At 39.9% G+C, this 26,104-nt stretch overlaps 2 protein-coding genes across 9 annotated transcripts in view; one reads left to right on the top strand and one right to left on the bottom strand.

Annotated features, from left to right (window-relative positions):
• Positions 1-13,179, bottom strand: part of sgms2a (sphingomyelin synthase 2a) — a 31,979-nt gene extending 18,800 nt beyond the window's left edge. For 2 of the 7 annotated variants that reach the window (XM_085911337.1, XM_085911338.1), the window contains exons 1-2: positions 12,717-13,179; positions 2,750-2,836 (exon numbers count right to left, since the gene is read on the bottom strand). The gene's annotated coding sequence lies outside the window, so the exon portion shown is untranslated. The remainder of the gene's footprint in view (positions 1-2,749; positions 2,837-12,716) is intronic. The other 5 variants (XM_085911339.1, XM_085911340.1, XM_085911343.1 and 2 more) reach the window with 3 other exon arrangements.
• dkk2 (dickkopf WNT signaling pathway inhibitor 2) lies at positions 10,818-19,601 on the top strand. Of its 2 annotated transcripts, none has more exons than XM_085911346.1 (4): positions 10,818-11,234; positions 17,597-17,747; positions 18,070-18,204; positions 18,547-19,601. In XM_085911346.1, exons 1-4 carry the CDS (start codon positions 11,022-11,024, stop codon positions 18,795-18,797), a joined length of 750 nt encoding a protein of 249 aa, XP_085767472.1. In that variant the 5' UTR covers positions 10,818-11,021; the 3' UTR covers positions 18,798-19,601. The 2 variants fall into 2 exon arrangements, with proteins under 2 accessions (XP_085767472.1, XP_085767470.1); XM_085911344.1 differs by having other exon boundaries at positions 17,594-17,747.
• Positions 19,602-26,104: the final 6,503 nt, after the last annotated feature.

Below are 26,104 nucleotides of genomic sequence, written 5' to 3'. Positions count from 1 at the left end.
TGTCCACTTTGGCCGTCATATGCTTTTGTTTTAAAGCCGTACGTTATGATTCTACGTGCTGTTGCCATGGTCTGTTTTCACGCCATGATGTCATCAAATGAGGAAGCAGATAGATGCTTCTCCTTCAACACCCCATTTTTTTTTCCCTTCTGGAAAAAAAAAAAAAACGCAGGTGGTAGCGAAGACTACCAAAGTTTGGGCCGCCACCATCTTTCCTAACAACTGTGCCGAGATGTCGCGGTGCCTTGGCCTACTTATCGAAGCCTCCGCAGCCTGGCACTGCGCCAGGTGCTCTGCGGCAGGCAGCACAACGATATTCCCGACAATCCAGAATGACTCCAACGCCGGCCTCGGTTCAATTTGAGGCTAACAAAACACGGTTGACGCCATTAGCGAGTACCTGTGATGGACCGAGAAGCGATGCGGTTTGGTCCCGCCCTCCCGCCTACGCTGCTATTTGTCTTGGATGTCGCGGCGGGCTTTGATCCCCAATTTGCAGTGATTAGTCAAGGACTTCGTCCTTCCCGTTGGAAACAATGTGTCGAACTGGAACGGTGACACAATCACACGCCCGCGCGGTCAAGCTCGCAAATGGGAGGATAAATAAGCTGATTGAACGCAGATTCCGATCGCTGTGGCCGGCCGGCCGGATGTGCAAATAGTCTGCTGGTTTCCTTGATCTTCCGTCCAGTTTCCGAGTACAAATAAATAAAGCGGCACAACCTGAGAAAGCCGAGGAAGGGATCATTATGGAGCAGAACGGTAATCAGCAGGAAAAACAGGCTATGGGAATAATTTGGGTCTCTGAATAAAGAATTCACATCAAGCAATTTCCCCTTTCAACTGGTACAAATTCAGGTTCTAGCCTTGTTGTAACAAAATGAAGACGGCATGTTTAGAATTCCTCTTGTCATTGAGCTTTTCCTCCCTAAAACATGACCCACCAAATATTGTGTATAAAAATCATCCAATTTTTGAAGATTTTTCTCTGTTATGAACCGTAATGAAATACTTGAAGACAAATTTAGATCAGCTAATAATTTGCCCATAATTTTAAAAAACTTTAGTTGATTAGTTTTTCATTTTTTTAATTAATCGCCCGATTAGTCGGCTATAGTAACTTTATTCTGCCAAATATCAGAATCGACATTTGCCTAAAAAATGTTAAATGCCATCTGAACCGGTTCTGAAAATATGCCACAACATATAGTAGTTTTATGGTTACATAAGCCCGACAACCTTTTGCACCACAACATTTTTGCAATGGTAACATGAACAAAATAGCAGTTAAAGTGAGCTGATTAATTACTGCCCTTTGATTATTTAGAACGAGAGACAAAAAAAAAAAAAAAGCATCTGTTTCACATTGCAACATTGTTGGGCGATGACAAGCTGATAAAGAGCAAATACGCAATTCCCGAATCGGGACAATAGCGTTATGCAAAGTCTGATATTCTTTAGAACAAATTCCACCCACGCATCGAAAAATATATCCGTTCCAATTTCTGCTCCTTTTGAACGATCACAGCATTTAATGGAGTTTATGGGAAATACAAAACCTGAACAAAGGCACTGGGTGAAAAAAAAAACCCCACTGTTGACAGATTCAATCTCGGCCAGTACCTCTCAGGACTTATTTGGAGCCAAAACAAGACAATAGTGCGTCGTTTTAGATTCAAAGTGGACTGCGCAACATATTGGGGAAAACACGTTCGGCGTACCCGGCAACACTATCAAATGTGCGACCCGAGGGAGCGTTTGGACTTTTATGATGTGGTGCGTTCGGATGCCAGCATGTCATAATTTGCCCCGATGCGCTTGGCTCGTTCAAGTCAACGCCGCTGTTGGACATCAATAATCCTGACGTTGATATAGTGCCGGTAGCACACATTCTGACACGGAGAAATCCTCTTCTTCAGTTTGGAATTCCGTTAAAAGGCATTACGGCTCTTTCAGATCACAAAATGCATTTGAGTTGATTTTTAACGGATTCTATCAACATTCGGGGCCAAGGATGCAATCAGGCCCACTTTGATATTCGTATTAACTCTACCATGCCAAATTATTTTTTCGGGGGACATATTGATTTGTGACTGTTGTAGAAAATCTGATATTTTCCTTCAACCTCTTGGCTAGTTTTTGCATGAAAATAATTCTGACATATCAGAGTCTTGACACTTTTTGGGAAGTATTGAGATTTGCAATAACTACTCTAAGATCAAATATCAAATTTCTTTTCATTCCTATTTCAAGTAAAACATTTTTTTATTTTTCGCAATATAAGTTTCTTACACCAAACCTCCAACTTTATGACGAAATATACACATAAGCCTTTTTTGGAATAAACACTGAGTCACATGCTTGTCGTGAACAACAAAACAGCAGATGAAGAATAGTAAAAAAAAAAAAAAAAAAGCTTCGAAAAGTTGCTGCTGACAAGTACAAATATAGCAAGAATAATAGTGTTTCTTTTATCTCAAATATAGGAAATGTGTCTTTCATCCATCAACAGAATCACGCACAAAACAATATGAAAAATCATTGTGTGGTTGGCGCTCGACAATGTACAAAGCGCTTAATTGCATTTCTTTTGCTAACTATTTATTTTATGCTGGTTGAGTGATGACTTTTTTGTTCTAATGGTTTTGCCTTAAATGAGGAAATAATAATGCAAGGGTACACGGTTCAAACACAGAAAAGATGAGAAAGGCCCTACATGTGACAATAAAAAATAAAATGATGTTCTTACTGTTCATGTCAGCAAACCAGACATCGTGGCTGTTGTAATACCAAGGCTTGCCAGTGAGAGGCAGCATGTTGCAACGGGGAATCCAGACTGGCAGAGTGAAAAAATAGAATTAGAAGAAAAAATAATTTTAAAAAAGCAAGAATCATTTCTCTCACAATCGAGGAGTTTTTGGCTTGACTGAATTCAATGTTGACTGCAAATAAGTTTTTTTTTTTTAAACATAAAAATTGAAGAGGGTTAATAGACAAAGGGAAAAAAATACTTAATTCACCCCCACATAAAAAAAAAAATGCTCAGGATATTTTTTTTCATTTTTAATTTTCAACTCCTGGTATTTGAAAGGGACAGGAATGAAAAATTACACCATAGTGTTATCAAAATTCATTTAAAATGTGCATCCCTGACTGGTGCGTATGATCAAATCCAATGGTCACCACAGAAAAGCTACCTTGAAAGACAAACACTGACATTAAGTCACTTAGGAGATCGCTCTGATATCCAAGTGTAATACGGATTTTATTTTAAAAGTAACTTGAACTGGGGAAAAAAAAATGCTGCCCAGACAACACCTTGCATTGCTTCAGGTAAAAGGATTCGGTTTCACGTCGCCTCAAAGCAGCGGAAATGTTTTGTCACTTTTGTTGCTGTCTCATCTTCGCCTGAGGACAGGATCATCTCTATTGTGCTGCTGACCACAGACATTTAGGCTGCTTCTCAAGGTTCAATTCTGGGCCTGACTCCCTTTGCCGACTTTGAGAGGCATACACACAAAAAAAACTAAAAAAATCAGCAGCAAAAGACATTTTAGCAACTATCGCAAGTCTGTATGAAAAAAAAAAGATGTTTTTGTTGACATATAACTGCACCTGCATAAAGTGTTCAATGGTTTTGTCTTTGTTGCTAAACGTGAGACTTTTACTGCGACGAGCAGCCTTTTGTCCTATAAATCACGCCGTTAAAAAAAAAAAAACGAGTCCATATGATAATAGATCACAAAGAGACAACCTGTGATTTGTCTTCAGAAGCCGTGCAGCTGAACATGTGTGAAACTTCGGATCAAAGATGGCCGATTCGACGCATCTGATTGATGGTCCATTAAGGCATTGTTTTGGCGCTCCGATGTGTATTTGTCTGTATCCAGGCTGCGAGAGGGATGGGAGTTCGCAAACGGCTCCAAATTGTCTGATCCATCGGAAAGGTTCGGTGCTCGGCTTATGGATGCTTTTTTTTTTTCTCTCTCTCAATTTTTTATTGATGCTGGCTTGTTCTCCATCGCAAAACAATACCCCGCAGGACTCAAACAGTGTCATTAGCGCCAGACGTTAATCCTGCAAAGAAATATCATCCAGTGTTTTATTAAGATTTTTGCCAGGCTAAACTGAATCCTTTTCGGTGCTTTTCAAATATTTTTAATTTTTAAATATTTTAATTAAAATTGGCAGAATAGCATCTCATTACGTTAGCATTATAGCATCACCATTAGCGTTAACAATATTGTTCACGTTGAGCTTAAACACTAATGGAGAATGTTTAGTTTGTATATTTAGCATCTTCAGTGAAATTATGTGAAAGGTATCTGCACTAAAAACTGAGAAACAGCAAGAGTCGTCTTTGTCATTCTCGTCCGGCGGGATTACGCAAAATTGTACAGAGCAGACACAAAAGTCTCCCGATGAGTGAGGCAGCTGCTGTCGTACTTACACAAAAACCGACCACCTCTTACTCATAAACATCATGTAGGTTGACAGCTACTTGGAGAAGAGAGAATGAAAACAACCTTGGGCAATGAGCCACATGCTGCTTCACCGAGACATGATCTGATCACATCTGGTAAATTTCCAATAGAACTACAAATGAAAAGCCCATTCCAAAATGCGTGGGAAATGCTTCTGTCAGCCTACGAGCTTCACTGCCCATCAGTCACCGCCACCTATTTAGGGCTCTTCTGATGATCAACAATCGTTGATAGTTGGTTCTCTGTGGATTTGTCTTTCTTAATCACACAGCCCTAAATCTCATGAACAATCACATCAGGTGACTGAAGCCCAAAAAGTTTGAGCACATGGTCAAAGAGAAATACGTAGGTAGTGACGTCAACCGTTGCGATAAGCCATCAGCTAATTGAGCAGGTGCCTCCAAGGCAAGATCATGTCAAATATGAAAGCATGCCGTCTTTTAACGGTTCAGGTCACATGAAAGCTCACGGCCACGAAAAGCCACTCTGATTTTGCCGACATTGACTTATCGCCGCTGGTGCATACAAATCACTTGCTTTGGCGGAGAAATTGAAAACACGCGCCCCCAGGAATGAGCTTTGTCTTTGTGATTCTCTTTGCTAAGGACAAAGAGCAAGCAATCACAGAGACACATGTGGACACTGGTGAAAACACAGGCCGAGGAGGACCGCGACGGGTGGCGGCCATAAATAAAAACCTAGCCTGACATTTTGCTCTCGGCTAAACTCGGATGAATTTTTGCCGCCGGAGGGGCCTCCGGAGGTTAAGGGAAGGATATTGCCGATGTCGCCGATGAAAAAAAGGTCACGATGACGCTTGGAGGCGCAGTCCTGAGAGGGATTCCAGCGTGATTATTATGAAAAAGAAGAAGTGGGTGTCTGGAGAGGAAGGGGTCATTCAAGAGGGGCCAATAATTCAAGGAAACGAACTTCTCTCAATGGCAGAAAGCATCAATTTGCAGGTTGTCCCTCAGCTCACCTGCGCTTTACAAATGCTCCTCTGCTCCTCTTGCTGTATTTTACAGATATCTGCACTTTCCTTGATTATTTACTTTTACAATGGGGCACAACTTACATTTGGAAACTTATCTATATCGTCTGGACTCTCAATGTTTCGACTTCATGGCAACCGATTTGTTCAGAGGTGGCTACAAAGTCTCATCCAAGAAGATCAGAGAAGCTGGTTGTTAACACAGCAGGAGGTTCTTTAAAATTGACGAAAAGGAAGTGGAAAAAGGTCACGGCTGCTGATTCTTTGAATAAGAATAAGCCAGAGGAAAAGATGACTTCAAGGATTTAGAAAACAAAATCTTTCACAGTCAATACTTTTGTAAGAATACCATGACCTTAAACAACATCAGCTCTTCGTTGGAGTCAATGTTCAAAGACGAACAAAGGTAAACTTGTTCTCCTCTGACGACTCAAAGCCGATGACGGCTGAGGTGATTGACCGGGTCCTCGAAAACGGATTTTTTTTGCTTTAACTTATGAGCTGAAACTTTACGCCGATATCCCACTGAGCTTGTGAAGGTAGCGAATTCCGATTTTCTTTTTCGATGTCGATTTAAGGTCGCAATTGGTTGCAAAGACAAGGACGGGCCGAGTATGTTCCGAAAGACATCTCTTCAAAATCAAAAGCAGGCAGGAAATGTATGGAGATTTTCCTCGTTAAAATGTCAGGATGAGATGAGTGATCGCAAATGTGGCAGGATTAAAAGCTCTACCAGGAAATTGCTTTTTGATAGAAGAAAATGTACAGAGGTGGACAACATCACAAGTGCGGCGAGGGCACAATGAAGGCATTGTGTCGTGCGGTCATTCAAGTTACGAGAACTTTATCAGGAGAGGTGATAGCGAAGACATCACAGTGGCAGTGTCGTCACTGCCTTGTGCAACAAAGACCTACTTTCTTAGGATGGGCAGATCTTCAAGTCAGATAAAAGCTACTTTCATTTTTTAAATGGCAGACCAATCGCTCCAGATGTCATCTATCGGCCTGGTCCAAAAATCTGTGAGTTTGGAATCAATGGTGATGATAATTATTGAATTTCAGGAAACACTTTCTGAAAGGAACTCACTCGGAGAAGACATTTCCAGAAGGTTACATTTGTACAAAGTGTCAGTCTACATAGAAAACAATCTTCTGCCGTGGACGTTTGGTCAAGTTGCGCATAAATGATTGAATTGAGATCCAGTAATATGCAAAAAAATGACAAGATTGTTTTTCCTATGTATTGATTAGATAAGGATTTTGGTTGGATGTTAGTGATGAGGGTTAATTTTTATTCCAGCAATACTCTATTAACATAGATGATTATATTTGTTGTTTTTGGCTGAGAGTATAATGTCATAATAAAATAATGTGACAAAAGTTGACATTTTCAAGAGCCTTTGGTCAGACGATAAAAAACGACAGTTAATACTAGCCAATGTTAAAATAATGTGACAAAAGTTGACATTTTCAAGAGCCTTTGGTCAGACGATAAAAAACGACAGTTAATACTAGCCGATGTTAAGCATCGAAACTTTAATGTCAATGTCATGCAGAAACCAGTTTTAGACTTTGAAGGTTACAATTGTCACGTTAGCAACTTTTGACTTCATGCTCAATTTGAGTCTTTTGAGTGTTTAAGCTTTTACAATAAGCAGATTCAAATCTACTTTTTGGGGCCATTTTCGGAGCACTTTAAACGCTCGCCTATAATTCTGTCTACCTTCTATCCCGGGTGCAGCATTTTAGCTTTTTTAGCTAGCATAAAAAACGATATATGGTGCTTTATTTTACAGTGCTAGCAAAACTGTCGTTGGTATGTACAAAGTACATACGTGCGGTGGCCACATCTGGCTTCGATTAAAACGCTATTACTGTCAAAACCAATCAACAATCCTCTGCAGCATTAACAATGTAGCCCAAGTTTAGACATACATATACGCTGCTGAGCCGTTGCACGTTAAATATGTTATTCAATCCCACAGGTGCGATTAGCAAAGATTCTTTTTGACCGTATTTATTCACCGGTGTATAGGAAAACGCAAATGTTTGTCATGGAAGACTATTTATCGTCAAAGTTGGTCAGATATGTCGTAGATCTCGCTGCCAGACACCGCGTCGCTACCTGCCCGGTGCCGTTTATTTGTGGCTCGTGCCAGTCGGAACCACACAATGTGTCATGCTCAGCAAGAACAAATGTTGAGTCATAAAATAAAACATTTTTTTCCCCTTTTAGTTATTATTATTATTATAATTATATTCTATTGTTTTACTTTAATTAAAATTAAATGTATTCAATTACTAATTATAGTACTTTAGGATAAAATCCCACTGCATTTTTTGGGGAAATGGTCCAAGACAAAGGATGTGACCTTTATTTATTAAAGTGGAAATAACGTCGAGTACAATCACTTTTGAAATCAATTTTTACCAGTGAGTCATGCAAAGCTACTCGAGCACAGCCCAAGATTTATTATCAAAATAAACACGGTCTTAGAATTAGCATAATTGCAACAGCGTAAAGATGTTTGCGTCTCAGCAGAGTCGAGCAGCTGTTTTTCTTAATTTTTTTTTTCTGGCTGGGCCTCACGTCGGCTCGCTCTTAATCATAAACATATGCATGAGATGTTTTTTTCTTTTTTTTAATCTACTTGGAGAGAGGTTCAAAGGAGCGTGTCCTGATACGAGCTCATCTTCCTCAAAATGATGGATATAAATTAGCCGCTGAAATACACAAAGCAATATCCTGTTCGGAAACAACCGCTAATGCTGAGCTTTCCCAGATAATCCATCTTAAACGTCGAGTCAAGATATTCCGGTAATTTAAAATAAGAGCAGTCGTCTGCATTATTCGAAACGCCCCCGCCCCTAAAATATTTTTGTGATGTTCAAAACGATGCGTGTTCTGGCGCCTTGTTTGCGAGCCCCCCTGTTGACCGTGCCGCGTCATCACATCTAAAGAGAAGATGGGAAGAGCGAGAAGCCCATTTGTTTATCGTGCAGTCTAGGTGACGCCCGTGCGTGGAATCAAGCGTGACTCACGAGTCTTTAAAGGGGTTTCGCAATCAACTCCACCAAGGAAACGAAATATTTGGGAATTCCCGATTTTGGAGAACCAATGGTAGAGAAGCTGAGATGCTCTCATTGGGAAGGTGAAGAAAGTTCTGGACTTGGTGATCAATGGTCCTAATTTTCTTTGGGTAAACATTTAAGGGGAACTTTTTTTTTTTAAATGTCAAGATTTTTTAAAGGCAAACGGACAAATTGCTGACATTCTGGCTCGTCTTGGACTCCAAACATTACATCCAATTAACGTTTTGCCTCTTAGTTTGCGTCACTGTGCAATAAAGACCACATTGTGCAAAAGAAAAAAAAAATTGGGCTCTTAAAACCATAGAAAATCTGAAATTCACGTTTTGCATTGGCCGCCAACAGTGCTGGCATTGTTGACAGTGTAACACGCACTTAAAAAAAAAAGAAAAATTACATCAGGCAGCAAGCATATTCAAATTTGACACTGTATTGCAAGTAATTATCTTAATATTCCACACATGAAGTCATTCAAAGTTTGGGTTACGATCTTTGCCGTCCAACTGTGCAAACAAATGTGGCACAGTGCGGCGCTGTCTGTGAGGCATTAGTGACCACAGGAAGCTCATCTGGGGACCACTTTAGGGTCCTCCACGCATCTCATCTGCTCTGCTCGTCAACTCTCATGCGCTTATCACCACCGCAAAATATAGACGCGTTTGACCGCCACGGTTTCTCATCTGTACGTCGTTTTCAATGTCAGGGAGGCTTTGAAGCAGATCTTTGTAGGGGGGCTACCAGGGGGGGGGGGGGGGACGGACACACTTTCACTTCATGTCAGCTGCTTGCAATGAAGATAGGACAACATGCATCTGGACTCGAGTTGGACTTCAAAAATGAGCAGCGGGGCTTTTTCGATGCATAATTCACCAACCGCAATATTAGGCACACGTGGCGCACTCTTAACAAGGGCTGCATCGAATTTGGACTCTGACACGGCATCACAATCGGAGCCGGTGTTATTGTTTCGTGTCATCAGAAATTTGACAAGAGTTGCCAGTGTTGCCATAGAAAATAAGCTCAGTGGTCAATTCACTTCAGATGATCCCCTTCAGATCACTTGATCCTGACAGGAATGGTTAGCAAATTATTATTTATGAATTGTAAGTTGTGGGGCTACATCCGGAACTGGGTGACTTGTCGCAGGGTGCTATGAAACCAAATTATTTAAATGTATGTACTTAGTAATGTTTAGTTATCTTGGTAAGGCAATTGAGAATAGATTCACTCATGGTGAATTGTTTTTCTGAAGGGGTGTTCATTCCCACAAAACATGTCAAATAATGTCTTTTTTTTTTCTTACACAATTTAGAGGCACCCATTGAAGGCTGGCTGGGCTGGGATGAAACCAGAACACCAGGAAAGCCTTCTGACCTCAAAAGCTATCCATCAAAGGCTCCAATTCAAAGTGTCAACGTCCATTGTGGGACACAATAGAGGAGCGCCTCCACCGGGGAGTGGGAGGAAGTATTGGACGTGTTTGATGTAACTGTAGATGCTCCGAGGTGATTCTCTCTCTCTCTCTCTCTTTTTTTTTTTTAATTACCTTTGTCGCCCATACCAGACACTTGCTTCCTGTCCAGGGGAAAAAAGAATAGCATAGCCAATAGCCATGTGGTACACCGGCACAATCTAATAGGATTCAATATAAGGGGTAGGGATGAGTCAAACTATTAGTCAGCTCTAATGGAATTTTACCAGACTGCCATATGTGACCAGATTAAAAAACCACTTTTTGGGGGGAGTTTTTATGCAGTATTCTGTAGATCTGCTCTATGCAATTTCTCCCCTTCTTTAAAAATCCAATAAAAATGAAAAGCATGAAACAGCAGCCAAAGATGGTCCAACTCTTAAGTGGCACACATGCTTTTTACATTTCCAACAGTCATCCTCCAAAACTGCACTTAAAGTGCAATTAATTAAGAGGAATAAAAGGATTTTGACTCCCACAAAATTCCACTTACAGCAGTTTAACCCCGATTTTTCCATTTCCTGCACAGCACTAAATATAAGAGGGTCAAGTGCTGAGTTAAATACACAGTGTATGATTTTTTTAATTTTTTTTTTTTTATAGTTTGCTCCCAGCGGGGCTGCTGGTGCCGGCGGGGCGCCAGACAACACAGCACACACACATTGGGATCACTTTCAGCCTTTTGTGTGTGTGCTTGTAGGGGCGGAGGAAGATCGCTCATTAATGCTATAAAGAGACGACCGCAAAGCATGTTTCGCACTCACTCACTCACTCACTCCTCGCTACAAAGGAGGAGAGGAGAGAGCACTCTAGCCTGAACTCCGTACAGAATCTTGGTGACTTTTTGTCTTGACTTCCTTTTGGCAGGAAAAAAACCATTTAAATGATTCTCGTGACTTTTGCTGTGTGATCTCGGAGAAGACAAAGCGTAACATCGGCTGTACACTCGGCCGCGCACATCCACTTGTTTTTCTTGGGCGCAAGGATGACGCTGCTGGTGCGCACTCGGATTAAACGCTGGTTCCTAATGGTCCTCTTCGCCACCGCCACGAGGTGTCAAGCGCCGGAGGGTCGCCCTAAACCTAACTCCATCAGGCCGGTTCTTCTTGCGGGTGCTGCGGAGGATCAGGCGCCCATGGTCGCCGTCTCCAACCGCTCGGCTGCAGCGCACGTCAAGAAGTTCAACATCTTTGCGCAGGTACCTTTCTTCCATCTTCACTTTGATTGGCCGTATTTAATAGTGATAATGGGCGACACTATCGTTAATACGACTGCAAAAGGCAGCGTTTGTCTTACGTCATAGGATTGTGCAGGTGTAGCCCATATTTGCAAAGAATCAACGGAAACTTTGCAAGCCTGCGTTCGGTGTCGTATCGGATGGTGCCTTTTGGAATTATAGCATCTTTGAAGTTGTGAGATAATTTTGTTTTTTCTTGACTATACAGAGGTTGAGACTTTGTGCAATACAGTATTCATGGTGACTTATTTTATTTTCTATTTTTTTAAGCATGACTCACAAATTGACTTGCAAAGTTTACACTGTATAATATTTCAACAAAAGATGTCTGTTTTTGACAAACTTAATTTTTAATAATTTTTGGGCAAATTTCTTTTCTTTGCCTGACGATTGTCTTATTTTTTTCTTTTTAAGATACTCATCATAAAAATTTGATAATTCTCACATAACTTTCTACTCTAAAAAAATCGAATTCATTCACATTTTACACTGATGTTGAATAAAATGGAAATAATGTCATTTTGCAGCTTAAAAAGAGAGAGAAAAGAACCTGACAGTATCGTGTGTCCAAAATTTCAATTTTTGCTAGTGAAGCGGCATGCAGCGCGCTGCTTCGGATAAACACAAGTGACCATAAACAATTGTGGTAGTGATTAAAAGGCAGCGTTACGTTTACTACAGATGCTGTGTTAGTCACATGACTGCATTCCGTGCATTTGCTCTGTACAATCTCTCCATCTACAAACACAATATTTGCCAAACAGCTGAGAGGTCTGGTGTCTTTTAAAAAGTTAGCAGTGTACCATTTAAAATAAGGCTTCTTTCTGTCGCCAACCCCCCCCCCCCATAAACTTCTAATTGCCTTTGAGACGTGACGCCACTGTGCACCTCCACAGTAAATCATTAACGCCAGCACAAATGTGAGGAGAAAAAAGTGACCAGTGGGGGGGAAAAGTGACCAGTAGGTCCAGGCATGCTTGTCTAGGTTTTTTGGTGTCATTCAAGTCAAGATTAGGGGGTTCTTTTTTATCAAGGTGAGGTTACAAACAATTCTCATCCTGCTCTTTTAATGCTAAAGTGACACATTAGAGAGTTGAGAAAGGAGAGGAACCTAGGTTGTCTAAATTTAACAAAGAAAACTGAGGCAAAATTTACACATGACCTCTCAAATTTCAGCAAATAAAAATTAATTGATCTATAAAATGAAATTTTGTGTCAATATTTTTAGGAAGCACTCACTACGTGTAAAAGCTGACTCAATCAATGAGACCATGTTCGCGTGTTAGCATAGTTAGCATAACCACAAAGCGCTTTTCAAATTATATCAAAGCAGGAAAAATAACAAAATAGGACAAAAACCAATACTCAACTAATATACATGACATATTCAGACAGTTAGGCAGTAAAACACAATTAACAGAGAAGTAAAAATGCACAACTTACATTACGCGGACATCAATCTTGTACCCGCGAAGTACTTCCACCTGTCAAATGAGTCGTCCAAGTATATGCCTGTCCAATTTGTTACATTTCAAAAATACTGCCCTCTAGTGATACTGATAATTTAATAAGAGAAAATATGTTTCAAAATACCGCCCTCTTGTGATATTAATAAAATGGTTAAAAAAAATCTTAATCAAATGTTTGGGTTTCAGTTTGGTAGGAACAAATGCTGAGCTGATTTGATAGATTTGAGCATTCACTTTGGCTTTTTGTAAGTTTTTGAAAATTTGACTCCATTTGTGGCAGAAGCTTCTCATCACAACACAATTTTCAATTGATTGAATTTATTGCTGCGGTTTGTCTTTTTTTTAACCTGGCCCTCGTGACATGTACAGTGACAGCTGGCTGTGTGCAAACTGCTGAGCGTGCTGACATCCTGCCCTGAGCCAACAATGATGTGAACGTTGAGGCGAAAAACCTCAAGACCAATCCTGCCAGACCTCAAATTTGAACGCCTGCTTGCACCTCGGCCACTGACAATATAGGAAGCCATACGTGTGTGTGTGTGTGTGTGTGTGTGTAGACCACCAGTCTACCAGCAGTAAAACCAGCCAAGTTATGCCCATAATGACATTCACGGCAGTGTGTGTGTGTGTGTGTGTGTGTGTGTGTGTGTGTGTGTGTGTGTGTGTGTGTGTATGTGTGTGTGTGTGTGTACATACACGCCAGGAGCTTTTCCACACTTGTAAAGCTGTGGCCTAAGCCACATTAAGTGGCTTTTACTGTATAACATTTGACTGGGTCCTCTGCATCCACTAACGGTGAGGCCATTTACAAGCGGAATAAATCAGGTTTAAAAAAAAAAAAAAAAAGCCTTTCACCTGACGTACGGGCTGTTGCCTTTTATTTAACAGACCTTGAAGGCGTCGGAAACCATCCGTGTATCCGTCATCATTTGGTTTTCAGGACCATTTCAAGTCTGCAATGAAATTTTTTGGGAAACATCAAAAACAGTTTTTGGCCTAAATGAAGCTAGCTTACAATCTTGTACTGCGCAAAGACAATTCAAGCTTTCATAACAATGAACACATGTTCTTGTGAACATCAAAAACACTATACAGTAGCGTTGTGTTGAAGACCACACTATCGCAAACCAGGACTTGCCTGAGACCAGAACTTACAGAGACCAAGACTATTGAGAGTCGAGACCAAAACCGTAAAAGCCAGCAATTAAAAAAAAAAAAAAGTCACAGAGTATTTATTAGCTTTTATGACAATTTATGCTAGCTATTGACAATTATTTTGGCTTTGACACGATTGAACAAAACCAACCTTTTACAGATGGGTGGCGTGAGTCTCAACCGGCTCCGCTTTTAAAAGTCCTGGCGGCCTACCCCTGCCAGAGCCGCTCGTGAAGCGAACTTAATGAGCTGAGAAAGTCAGGCGGAGGTGTGGCGGCTTGTTAGCGCCGCCGCCGTCGTCGGCCTCCCGTCCGGTGGCCTTTCCAGTCTGCTGCTCCCTCGGGTGCCGGCAGGGCCTCCAGCCCAAACCTATTAGGCGAGGCCTCCCGCGGCGACCTCATTCGCCATAATTGGACCTGTTAATGATAGAGGAGACCCGCGGTGATTTAAAGACATTGTCTGAGTGTAACAAGTCGGATGTCTTGTTTCTTCTAAAGGACGCCGGGGTCCAAAGTTCACAGACGTGTTTGGTCTGTTAAAGGACGCCGGCGTTGGCGTTTGACAGCCGGGGATTTTGGTCAGAGTGATTCACCCTGAGTTTATATGATATCTGCTGGCTGTCTTTTGTTTTCTGTTTGTTGACTTGATGAAGTTCTTTTTATTGGACTCCGCGAGACCTCTGCAACCAATTATTTTGTCATCCATTGATATAAACTTCAAGTGCAGAGACACAGGGATCACTTTTTATCTTTTCCTTTTAATCAAGTAAGGTTCCTATTCTGGCTCGCGTCATGTGTCACTTGTCGCTAGGCAAAAACTTTCATGTGTCTCGCCGACTATATTATTATTCCTGTTTATGTCAAACGTTTGCTGCTCGGCAGACTTTGCGGTGCGCGTACGTCATGTCTTCGAGAAGCCAAGTAGAGAGTACAAGACAATTTATTGATGCTCAGGACACTCATTTGCGGAGCACTAAAAATTTTTTTTCGCAAAGACTAATGAAAACAACGTGAAATAGAGGAGAACATTTTGGGGGATTGTCGTGGGTCACGGGAATTATATTTTATCTTTCAATCACGAGATTGGGAAGGAAGAAGATAAAAAAAAGTTCACGAGAGAAAAGTTAGTCAAATTTAAAAAGTAGCTCAAATTGTTGCTTTTTTAAAAAAAGAAAAAAGTTGAGAGGATATCGAATGAGTTGCAACACAAAGTTTAGTAAGTCGGCATCAATGTCCTCATTGTTGTTGTTTTTTTTTTTTTTTTTCTTTCTTCACGCAAAGTTCCACTGACATGAGCTGTACAGCGGAACCGTCTTTTGCTTGTAAATAAGGGTTTCACAACGCTGCTTTTTAGAGATTGTTGACCCCGCAGCACCAGTCAAAAAGTTATTTTTTGGGAGGGGGGGGGGGGGGGGGGCCTTCCCTCATGGCGCTGCGTCTGTCTCCATCCTTATCGCCTCGGCCGGCATGCCGTGAGTGGCCGTCGAGTAAAATAGCTCTCGGGGGCCACTTCCTGCACGGGATCATCTAAGGCTTTTATGTGCCGAGTAAAAATAAGGGAGCGACAACAGAGACGCATCCGAATTCGAGCCACACGTCCCTCAGAAGTAGCGAGTGAGGCGTTTTAAATAACCGCCAGATAAGGTGAGGTAATCAGATGGAACGAGGGAGGGGGAGGCTTGAGTCACATTTCAAAGACTTGGCTGTGATGGAAGAGGTGAGGCCTATTTCTTCTTCCACACCTATGACGTGGATGCGAGCCTGAGAGACAGATTCCACCTAAGTCGTAGTGTGAAGTATTTTTAGAAGCTGCCCGTTTATGTACAACGAGGAAAAAAGCGCATCATGTCTCGTCCCAAATGAAAGGTTAACGAAAGGTCAACGATCATAATTTTTGTGGAACCGGCAAGGAATGCTCGTCTTTCAACATCTATGTTTCAAAACGTTTCAACACACTTTTGTTTTTGGCGGCCATTTTCATTTTAGTATGAGTAGGCCAGTATGTGAGTTCAGCTTTTAATTGTTGCGGCAAATATGTCTCACGAGACATCGTTTTTAATCGGAGCTTCCTTTTCTTGCTCATGTAGAAAAAGATCACTCTGTTGCATAGTCAGTTTGTGTTTTCAGAAAGTGAAGTTCAGGAATGTCTTTGGTAAACAGCTTGTAAAAAGAAAAGTCTCATTTGTTACCCTGTGGCAGTTGTTCCTGAATTAATTTTATGTTGCGGCCAGATCTGGCTTTGTTCTAAATGATACCCCAGCCATATTCTCCCGCAAGGATGTGGTTGCTTCAAAATGCTTTGTCTCATTAACATTAACATTTGTCATTTGTCTCGGGAGTAGTGAAGACACTCATCAGTCATCCAATAAAAATTACACAATAGGATTAAAGACATGTTAAGCGCATATGGGGGATTGTTTGTGCCAGAATTAAATACAAAAAAAAAAAAATCAAGCATGAAAAAATCAAATTGACTAACAATTTATTACTGTGGGAACCAGGCCTATTTTTTTTCATCCAAATTTTAGGACTAATTTATCATATTTTATTTTTCATTTGAATTTGTTCTGGCCTTTTCATCATTCAGTGTCTTATAAAATATTAACATATTTAATACATGTTTAAATCGTATTCAGCTATCAGTTAATATCAACTTTACGGAGGTGGAATACATAGTTACACATCGATATTGACAAAAAATGAGTACAGAGTATTACCGTTTTCAAATGTAGGGAGTAAAACTATATTTAAAAAAAAGTATCTCGAATATAGAGATGTTGAAACGCTTGACCAACCTGATCCGGCGCACTACTGTTGGTCACGTCTTGGGCACAGTAATTCATTTTTCTAAATGTGATTTGTGACAGGCTTCATGTCCATTTGCTCTGCTTGGCCCCCGAGTCCCACGGCAACAGCGCTTACACGTGTAAGAAATTACATCGAAATACCGCATCTTGCGATCCTCGAAGAATTGGCATTGGCCTATAAAGAGAAAAAAAATCCTATTTGTTAGGCTGTACTCTGTAGCACATATTTTTTCACTTCTCAACAACATTGAAAAAAACTGAGAAATGACGGGGGGAAAAAAATGAAAGAAAAAAATGTCTGTGAAAACAAATGGAGGAAAAAAAATGAAAGAAAACAATGTCTGTAAAAACAAATCCATCTTACAACAAACCAAGCAAACAAGACAAAATGGACTCTGAAGAAGTATGATTAGCGGATGTAATTACCCCTGAGGTACGACTGCAGGGATCATTAAGCCGCCAAACTCGCTGGTTTAGGAAATCGAATTGCTCCAATTGTCTGGAGTGCACAGAAATAACAACGGGGACATGTGAGAAAAATGTCCACACTGGACATCCTCCTAAGGAGACACAAAGTGACTGGAGGGAGGCACAAAAGCAGTGTTATCTTAGAATGAGTCATTGGTTCAGACACAAAAACAGCCGGTTGAATAGGGGGATGAAAACATTGGCAAACAAACTTTGGCTTTGAATAACAACGCACATTTCCACCCATACACTCATTTCTATTTGTTTTTCAACCTTTGAGTTGACAGTCAGCGTTAAAAGAAACACTAATTAAGGTGAAATAGTTGGAATTTTCAGAAAATTCTCTCAATTAATTGTCAACTAGAAAAACGGCCGCCATAACGTGTCGGGTGTATCTAAAGTGAATTGTTATGTTTCCTCAGCAGGTGTATCCGTGCAGCAACGACAAGGAGTGCAGCGTGGGAAGTTACTGCCACAGCCCCCATCAAGCACCCTCGCGTTGCCTCGCCTGCCGCAGAAGGAAGAAGCGTTGCCACCGGGACGCCATGTGCTGCCCCGGCAACCGTTGCCATAATTGTATGTCACCCCTGCATGCTTTTCAAAAGAAATATCAAGGACAGTGAAGTACTGTTTAGCATTGAGAATAAATGACAAACCCAACAACAATCGGTGAAAATCTGATGTATGACAGCTAAACTCCACATCTAAGGCTGCAAATAACCATTTAAATATCAATGAATCCGTTAGTTTGCCGATTCAAAATCCCGATTGTTTTCCAAAATGTTGGACAATTTTACTTTAAAGAATTCCAATGAATCGATTATCAAAATGAATGTACTCATTGATTAGTTGTCGATTAATGGTTGCACCTCTACTCTCATTTTTTGCACATTTTCAGATATTTGCTTGGCAATTTCCGATAGCGTGATCTCGCCTCGCATCTCCGCCTTGGATGAACACAACAAGCTTACCGCCAAAGACCACAGCTGGAGGAAAAGCACCGAGAAAACACAGGCCAAGCATTCTCTTAAAGGTACAACAACATCCAATTCGATTTTGCAGCCCTTAGTTAAATGCGGACGGCTGCCAAACTTGTAGTACACTAAACAATCAACCATCATATGTGATCACTCTCAAAATCGGTCAGTCTTTTGGACTGCAACGTACGACTATAACCTTGGGCAATGAACCACATGTTGCTTTTGTCTAAAATCAAAGAAATTATTATCTGGTCACATGTTCTGGAGCAGCATCGCTTGAAATTTTTTGGAAAGGCAATCCGACTTTAGGTTTGACATCCATGCATGGATTTTGTCCCATTTTTCAGGTTCAGGATCACACAACATTATCATGTTTTATTTTTTTTTTCCCCCAGGTCACGAGGGCGACCCATGTTTGCGTACGTCCGACTGTTCCGAGGGTTACTGCTGCGCCCGCCACTTCTGGACCAAAATCTGCAAGCCGGTGCTGCGACTCGGCGAGGTTTGCAGCAAGCAGAAGAAGAAAGGCTCGCACAGCCTGGAGATCTTCCAGCGCTGCAATTGCGCCAAAGGCCTCTCGTGCAAGGTGTGGAAAGATGCCACCTCCTCGTCCAAATCCAGACTGCACATGTGCCAGAAGATTTGAAAGAGGAGGAGGCAACGTCGTCAGCGGGCAACACGATCAGCCCAGGGAATTTTTTTAATTTTTTTATTTTGTAAAAGGACACAACTACGTGAGTGTTATTTTACGTTGATGACATTCAGGGATGGAGGGACTCCAGGCGGAGCCAGATTATTATTGTTAATATGCATTCCTTAATATGCTGCAAAGTCTATTTGCTCTCAAATCCACCTCTTATTACCGCTCAAAAGCTTTTCCACAATGACCGTATGCTAGTCGCTAAACGTTAGCGACAGCAAAGTAAGGAATAGCAACCATGTCATCTATTCTGTCCATTGTTCGGATTCAAATGAAATACAACTGTTGTGTTTACAATATCTAGTTCTGCTTTTCGGTTTATTGAAGGATACGACGGGAAGCCAGCTGGGTCAAACTGGTTGATCAGAATGACTGTGTGTATCGCTAATCCGCTTATTATCTTATCTCCCTCTGTTCCATGACTTTATTTGTAACCATTTCAAAAAAAAGATATGCTCCTATATTGTAAATAGAACGGAGACGACAATGATGACATATTTAAGAAACAGTGTATATCGTGTACATATCATAAGATTTAAAGCCTGAATAGGAACGGCCAAAAGAATTTAGGTGAGAAGAACGAAGAGACCAAATATGTTAGCCGGCAGATGCATCACAAGGAAAGTTAGCGCAACACAAATACATTGTGTGTAAATCCTATGTATATGATGTTAAGATTGATATCTCGACTAAATATTGTTTTATGTGAATAATTGTGATTGGTTTGCATATTTACAATGATGGACAAATTAAAAGAATGTATTTTGTATTAACGCACCGAGTGTTATTTTGCACTACAGTGAACATAATGATCACGCTATAAAGCAAAATAATTTTTTTGTAGCAGTTGGAGTATGATCAAATCATACCGTATGTTTCAAACTAACATATTGGATGCATATTACATTGATACAAACCACATTTTTAATGTAATGCTTACCATAAGGTGTGCTTTTTGTGTGTAAAAGATGTTTCTAATTTGAGAGTTTAATGTCTCAAAACAAAAAAATATTCCCAGCCAAGCCTCCAGTTAGGTAGCACGGACAGAAAGGTAGAGTAGGTAAGTTGGAATCGTGTCACGAATCGTGACACAATCGGAAAAATCTTTCTATTCATTGAAACACATCAAAAGACAAAATCCCTCAGGAGCTATGGCGGACTGATGTTTTTTCAATTAGTCAGTTTAGGATACTGCTAAACAATATTGACACATTTTCCATAAATCTACCAAAACATGTGAGGGAAACACTTGTGTGTTTACTTCTGGCAAAGAAAAGTTCCACACTGCTGTTTTCATGCGGCGCTTCGAGCACACCCTAAGACTTCATGCGCAAGTTATGAGTGAGACAAACTCACATCTGCATAACAGGTCTGTTTATGCGACTTAAATATGACACAAAAATAAAGAAAAGCGTTGGTTCTTCTGACATGTGGAAACATAATGTGAATTTAAACATGCTTTCGGTCTCCTTTTCCTCAATGTAGGCTATAAATAACAATCTATGTGGAATTTTGCCCACAAAAATGCAAAAAGCACTTGAAACGCTCTAAAATCCTCCACAACAGCTAAATACAGGTTAAAAAAAAACTAAAGATAAACACCAACTGGCTAACTGTGCGCCAATGCCATCCCTTAATCCCTTAACATAATTTTGCATCTTTTCCACGGTACTCCGACTACAAAGTCAAAATTATATATTTAAAAGTGTGTGCATGTATATATATATATAAATAAAAGTACACATGGAAAAGAGAGTTTTAATATGGACAATAATAATGTGCCCCTAAATCTGCCCCAATAAATTTGAGGAGTTATACAATCAAAACACTGCAACTAACCATGCATAAAGAACAGAGAAGACTAGGTACCCGTTTTGATTTATTTGTCTTAAGCAATAAAACAATAATGACTCTAACATTCATATTTGGGTTTAGCTTGTTCAATATCCTGACAAAGTTTGACTCAGCAAGTGATGAGAAGTTAAAAGTGTAACACAAATTGTGCTACAAACGTGACCAGCGACCTTTCTCTGAGCATTTGCCAAGATCCGTCTCCATCCTGCTTTGGACGTGTCCCGAAGGAGCACTTTGGATTTGGTGGATGCGGGATGGAGCACAGTATTGGAAATACACACAACAAACAAGTGCAGCATGTGAATGTGCTTAACACGGAATGTGGGCTGCGTCACGGGAGATTCACAGCTTCGCTTTGATCGGCAATCGGGGCTTGATTTACAAGGCCTGGATCGAAGTTCGCCACGCTCCGATATTGGTTGTTCAAAAGTTTTTTTATTATTATTTTTTTATTTACTGGAGGTGAAGCTTGTAATGATTCCCCGGTCGAAAAATGTTAGCTAGCCGGTATGAGAAGCAGTGCCAGGGAAGAGCGGTCATGCTTCACAACTGTGAGCTGATGTTGGATGCCTTAAATCATGTTTTAGTGCCTGAGTGTACTTTTTCTTTTCTTTTTTTTTTTATCTTCAATGAAATGGGAAAGATATCAATGTGAAAACTGTGTGGATAAGAGTGGTGAAAATCAATCGATTAATTGGTTACTATTTTAATAGAGTCATCGTTTAAAGCCATTTTTACGCTAGAATTTCAGAATGTCAGCTTCTCAACTATAATTATTATTTTTTCATGTAAACAAAATATTTTGAGAGTTTAATCAAACCGAATTTTACCAACATCTGCTTTCACTAACTCATTATATAGTACATTATTCCCTCTTGTGTATTCTTGTCATAATTTTTTTCAATCACTACACAATACCAAATAAACGACAGTAAATGTGGGGGGAAAATCTCTTGTCACTTACATGCCAAATAAAATTTTATCAGATTATTCGATTAATCGATGGACTAATCGATTAAAAGACACATTCATTATCAACATCTAATGCAAGATGGCCATCTTAGCATGTGTATAAAAGCATCTTATGTGATGAGTGTACTTGAAAGGAGGATTCACTCACTGACTCACTGACTCGCAGCTAGCACCGTGCTGTTGTCAGGGAGGCTGCAGTGAATGAGCGAGATGGAAATGTGACTGTTTCAAATGTCATCTGAGTGCAAGTGGAGCTTCATTCATCTTCCCAAAGTCCATTCACAAAAAAAGAAAGAAAGAAGACCCACCCAGCCAGACTCCACTGTTATGACATCACGTCTCTGTCAGTAGAGCCAGACTGTATTGTTGTCCAGGACTTTATGACAAACACCCTCTCTTCCTAAGTGATAACAAAAGGGACGCCACAGCCCAGGCTGCAGACGTGTTTGCCTCTTGTGTGCGTGCGTGCCTTAAAATGATAGCTTCACTTTTCTGGTCCCGACAAACAAGGGAACTAGGATGGATGTGTATGCTTTGCATTAGCGCTCTGGTCCCTTTTATAGCACTTTGACAGCAATTAAAAAAAAAAAAAAATCCTCCAACAAGTTTAATGTGGACAAGTCCTTGTGCAAATTATAAAAATAACTGTTACTGTATATATTTTGATGAATATTTTTTGATTGACATGTGAGACATATATAGACCCAAAAAATGTTAAATGTATATATAAATGTATATATTTTAATGTATTTTATGATCGGAATGCGACACACAAAAACTATATAAATGTGTATTAATTTATTTTATTACTATATTTATATTATTTACATGTAAATATATAACATTAAAGTTACAAATAACAAAACAAACAAATCATAATAGAGTTTCTAAATGATATCAACAATTATACATAAAATACAAAAAAGACTAACTTTTTTTTAGTATGTTTGAAAAAAAAAAAAATCAATTGAGGCCTTTAAGCACCAAATTTTGCCCAGCCCTGCTTTTCGACACTAAATCTCCAGCACCTTGCTTTCATTCTCTTGCTATTTTCTTTACGGCGATTTTACACATCGGACAGTCGGAGCATCTCTTCCAATAAAATGCCTTGTTAAAGATTAAACCAGGCGTTTCCTCTCTTACAAATTTACCCAAAAAAAAAGCAGCATGCAGCCTGGCTCTTGTTTCAGACGTGACTATGATTTGTTAACAGCTCCAGCTAATACATTTTTTTTTTCCCCCTTCATTCCACATGTGGTTCCATTTCACGTGGCTCAAATGATCCACTAGCTCAGCAAAAGTGAGAACATGTTTTGAAAACAGATTTGAAGTATCAAGAAGCTTGATCTTCTTGGTGTCTCTAGATAGGAAGTCAGACTTACTGCTACTACAATGTGTGACATGCCGAATGATCATCGACTGTCACTGATCATTTTTCATGGTGCGTGTCATTCCCGAGGACTTTTACAACTACATCGAGCGGAAAATAGTTGTGCTGTCACTTGAAATTGATTTTTCAGATTGCCACTTTTGAGCGCTGGATTAAATCGGATCAGTACTTGAGCGATGAAGTCTGGCAACCTCCCACCGAAAACTAAATTGTCTTTGAAGTGGACAAAGTACGCTAGCGATCTAAATTAGCGTTGTTATTTAACAAAGCTACGTATACATATATTAGGGTCATTATAAATTGTCTTTCATAGGGGCGTTCCTGAAAACCATGAATTGCATTTACGTTTTGAATCATTCTAAAAACTTTCTGCCAGTGTTTACAAAAACATACTGTATGTGATATGTATATGGAATATGCTATGGTTGGCACGTGGTATTCTACTGCGATCTTGCTGGACCGATACGTGATATTATCGAACAGCTTACTGATATTACAAGTATAAATCATTGATGGCCTTTGATAATAAAATGGTATTCAAAATTTTGCCTCCAGGTTAGAAGATGACTAACTAAAGCATTTATCAAGCCAGGAATTTATCTGGTGACACGATAAGCAATCTGCTGTGTCACAGAACATTAATGCGGAAAATTACCGGCTACACTTGGTCTAAAAAAATGCATCTACCAGAAAGTATCTTTTTTTCATCAGTCCAGTAATCTGTATTGGCGAGTAGAAAAAAATGAAATGATCTTTTACTTCACCTGAACTTGTGGAGTAACAAAACTGTATGTGGAAATACTTTGGCGTGTTTGTAATCACATCAATTCATTGACCATTGTGACAGACCATTGAACACGCCTGCTTTCATAATAAACAATTAAAACACATAATAATAATAATAATAATAATAAAATGACTTACCCAAATCAGGTCAGTGACTCACTTTTCAGTTGCAGGCCACCAGTTGAGAGCCACCAAGTTTGCCTGAAATTTCATCTGTAGTTAGCAACCTCATTATTCTTATTAACTATTTCACTGAAAGTGTTTTGAATCATCTTTTTGCCTGGTGAATTATTCTGTAGGACAGCTAATATTTTCTAGTTACCTGAAAATGCCCTGAAACTTGCTTTTTAATTGTAAGTAGCCAGTTTTGCCTGAAAAGTCCCTCAGTTTTGTAGCATTAGCCGAGGCCGCCGTTTGCTAGCCCGCTTATCGCTGACCCAAGCTACATGTTGAGCTATATAACTAGAAAATGCGTTCACATAACCCGCACTGTGGATGAGAAGATTGTTTTGTAGATGTTACAAGTCAACATTCGCTAAAATGTAGCAGTGTAGCATAGGAAGTTTTTTCCCCTTTATCTCCGTCATGTGATGGACTATGATAAACGTCCGCCTGCACTTTTACTGAACTCACAGTTTAGAGACTGTCACCACTGATTGGGAAGATAGTCTCAATGAAACCGTCCCTTACTACGATGCTATCTCCACCATGGCCGCAGATTATGTTACTAGAGTAAACAAAAGTCACATGAAGCAAATACCTTCCAAAACTCACCATAATGGGTTCCTTTCAACAAATGTATTGTATGCTGATAGAAACTTTGGAAGCCATACATCCGCTTCAACATTCCAACTGAGGCGGTATCATTACGCCAAACAAATTACTATGTTAAAGGATTTCTTATTCTCAAAAGCAGATTTTTTTATGTTTAATTCAGCCAACTCAAGCCTGTTTTATTTAAGGAGACCAAATTTTATTGAGGAAAAATTTGATGGATGTGACTATGATGAGTAAATTATCCAAGTTCAGTCACCAGCTAATTACTTATCATAGAATATCATCTACAATCTCTATACCAGTGATTTATAGTGACACACAAACTAAATTGAATATTCTTGCAAAAGATAGCAGAAGGTACAATTAAACCTGTGTATAATTTCACACCAAGTAAATTCATGAATAAACCATTTTTTTTTTTTTAGCTAGGAGCACAATACAAGTCCTATAGTTGTCCCGATTGCTCGCTCAAAGGTTACTTCTCATAATGAAATGTATATTCAAAAGCCTTTATGCTATGAAGAGATGTTTAACAAGTGTCCACGCCTTGTTAGGAGAAAAGTAGAATCCATGGGAATAGCTCACTGCCAAAAGGATGGCTTCAGTGTGTCCCATGGCGACGCCTAGCCAAATAACGTTCAAATAGACAGGAGATCAGGTTGCAGAGAAATGGTAAAAGAGTGGCAAAAGGCATTGTCATGCCTTTTGTAATCGCTTCATTTTCTAAAACCTGAATGTCTTTTTTTTTTTTGCAGACCGGACACCAGTAATTTCTCAAACAAACAAAACAACATCCTTTAAAGCGCCATGACAAAGGCTGGGAGACCTGAGACCTGCTGAGTGCTGGTTTTGTTTTGTCCTGGGAGTCAGTCATGGCCCTGGGAAGGAGTCGGACCAAAGTTGTTGTTTTTTTTTTTGCCTCTAGCCATGTGTACCAATTGATGGTCAACAGGGTTGTGACATCATTAGGTTTATCGCTCCAGGTATTCCACTGACACCGTTGAAACACGATGAATCATGTGGCTAACGAGAAAGGACATTAAAAATGTATCTTGAAATTTTGGCTCCATCTGTTAATACAGTTGAAGATGCTAGTGATTATCTAAATTCAATAAAACTGATTCAAAAGGTTACTAGGGGTTGAACTGAGCAGTCGACAATCAGATGAAAACTCCGATTAGCCTCGCGAGCTTTGGCTAATTCCATCGCTGCAAGTTTGGAAAGATTCATACTAGCGGCAGTGAGAGCAACAACAAAAACATATTTACATTACATTACATACATTAAAATACACAAAGGTTTCTTTTTGAATGTGTGTGGCTTGGGTTTTCTTTGTTTCTCTTAATTTGGGTTTGGGAATTTCCTTTATGTACAGAATGCTGAGTCGTGGTTTTACATCCTGCCTGCTGAATCATGAAACAAAGCACATATGTACACAATCACACTAAGAACTAGAGCAAGCAAAGCCTGTTAA

Source organism: Syngnathus leptorhynchus, chromosome 5 (genome assembly GCF_054491065.1).
Source record: "Syngnathus leptorhynchus isolate UIUO chromosome 5, UIUO_Slep, whole genome shotgun sequence".
Lineage (NCBI taxonomy): Eukaryota > Metazoa > Chordata > Actinopteri > Syngnathiformes > Syngnathidae > Syngnathus > Syngnathus leptorhynchus.
This window is presented reverse-complemented; position numbering and strand designations above follow the sequence as displayed.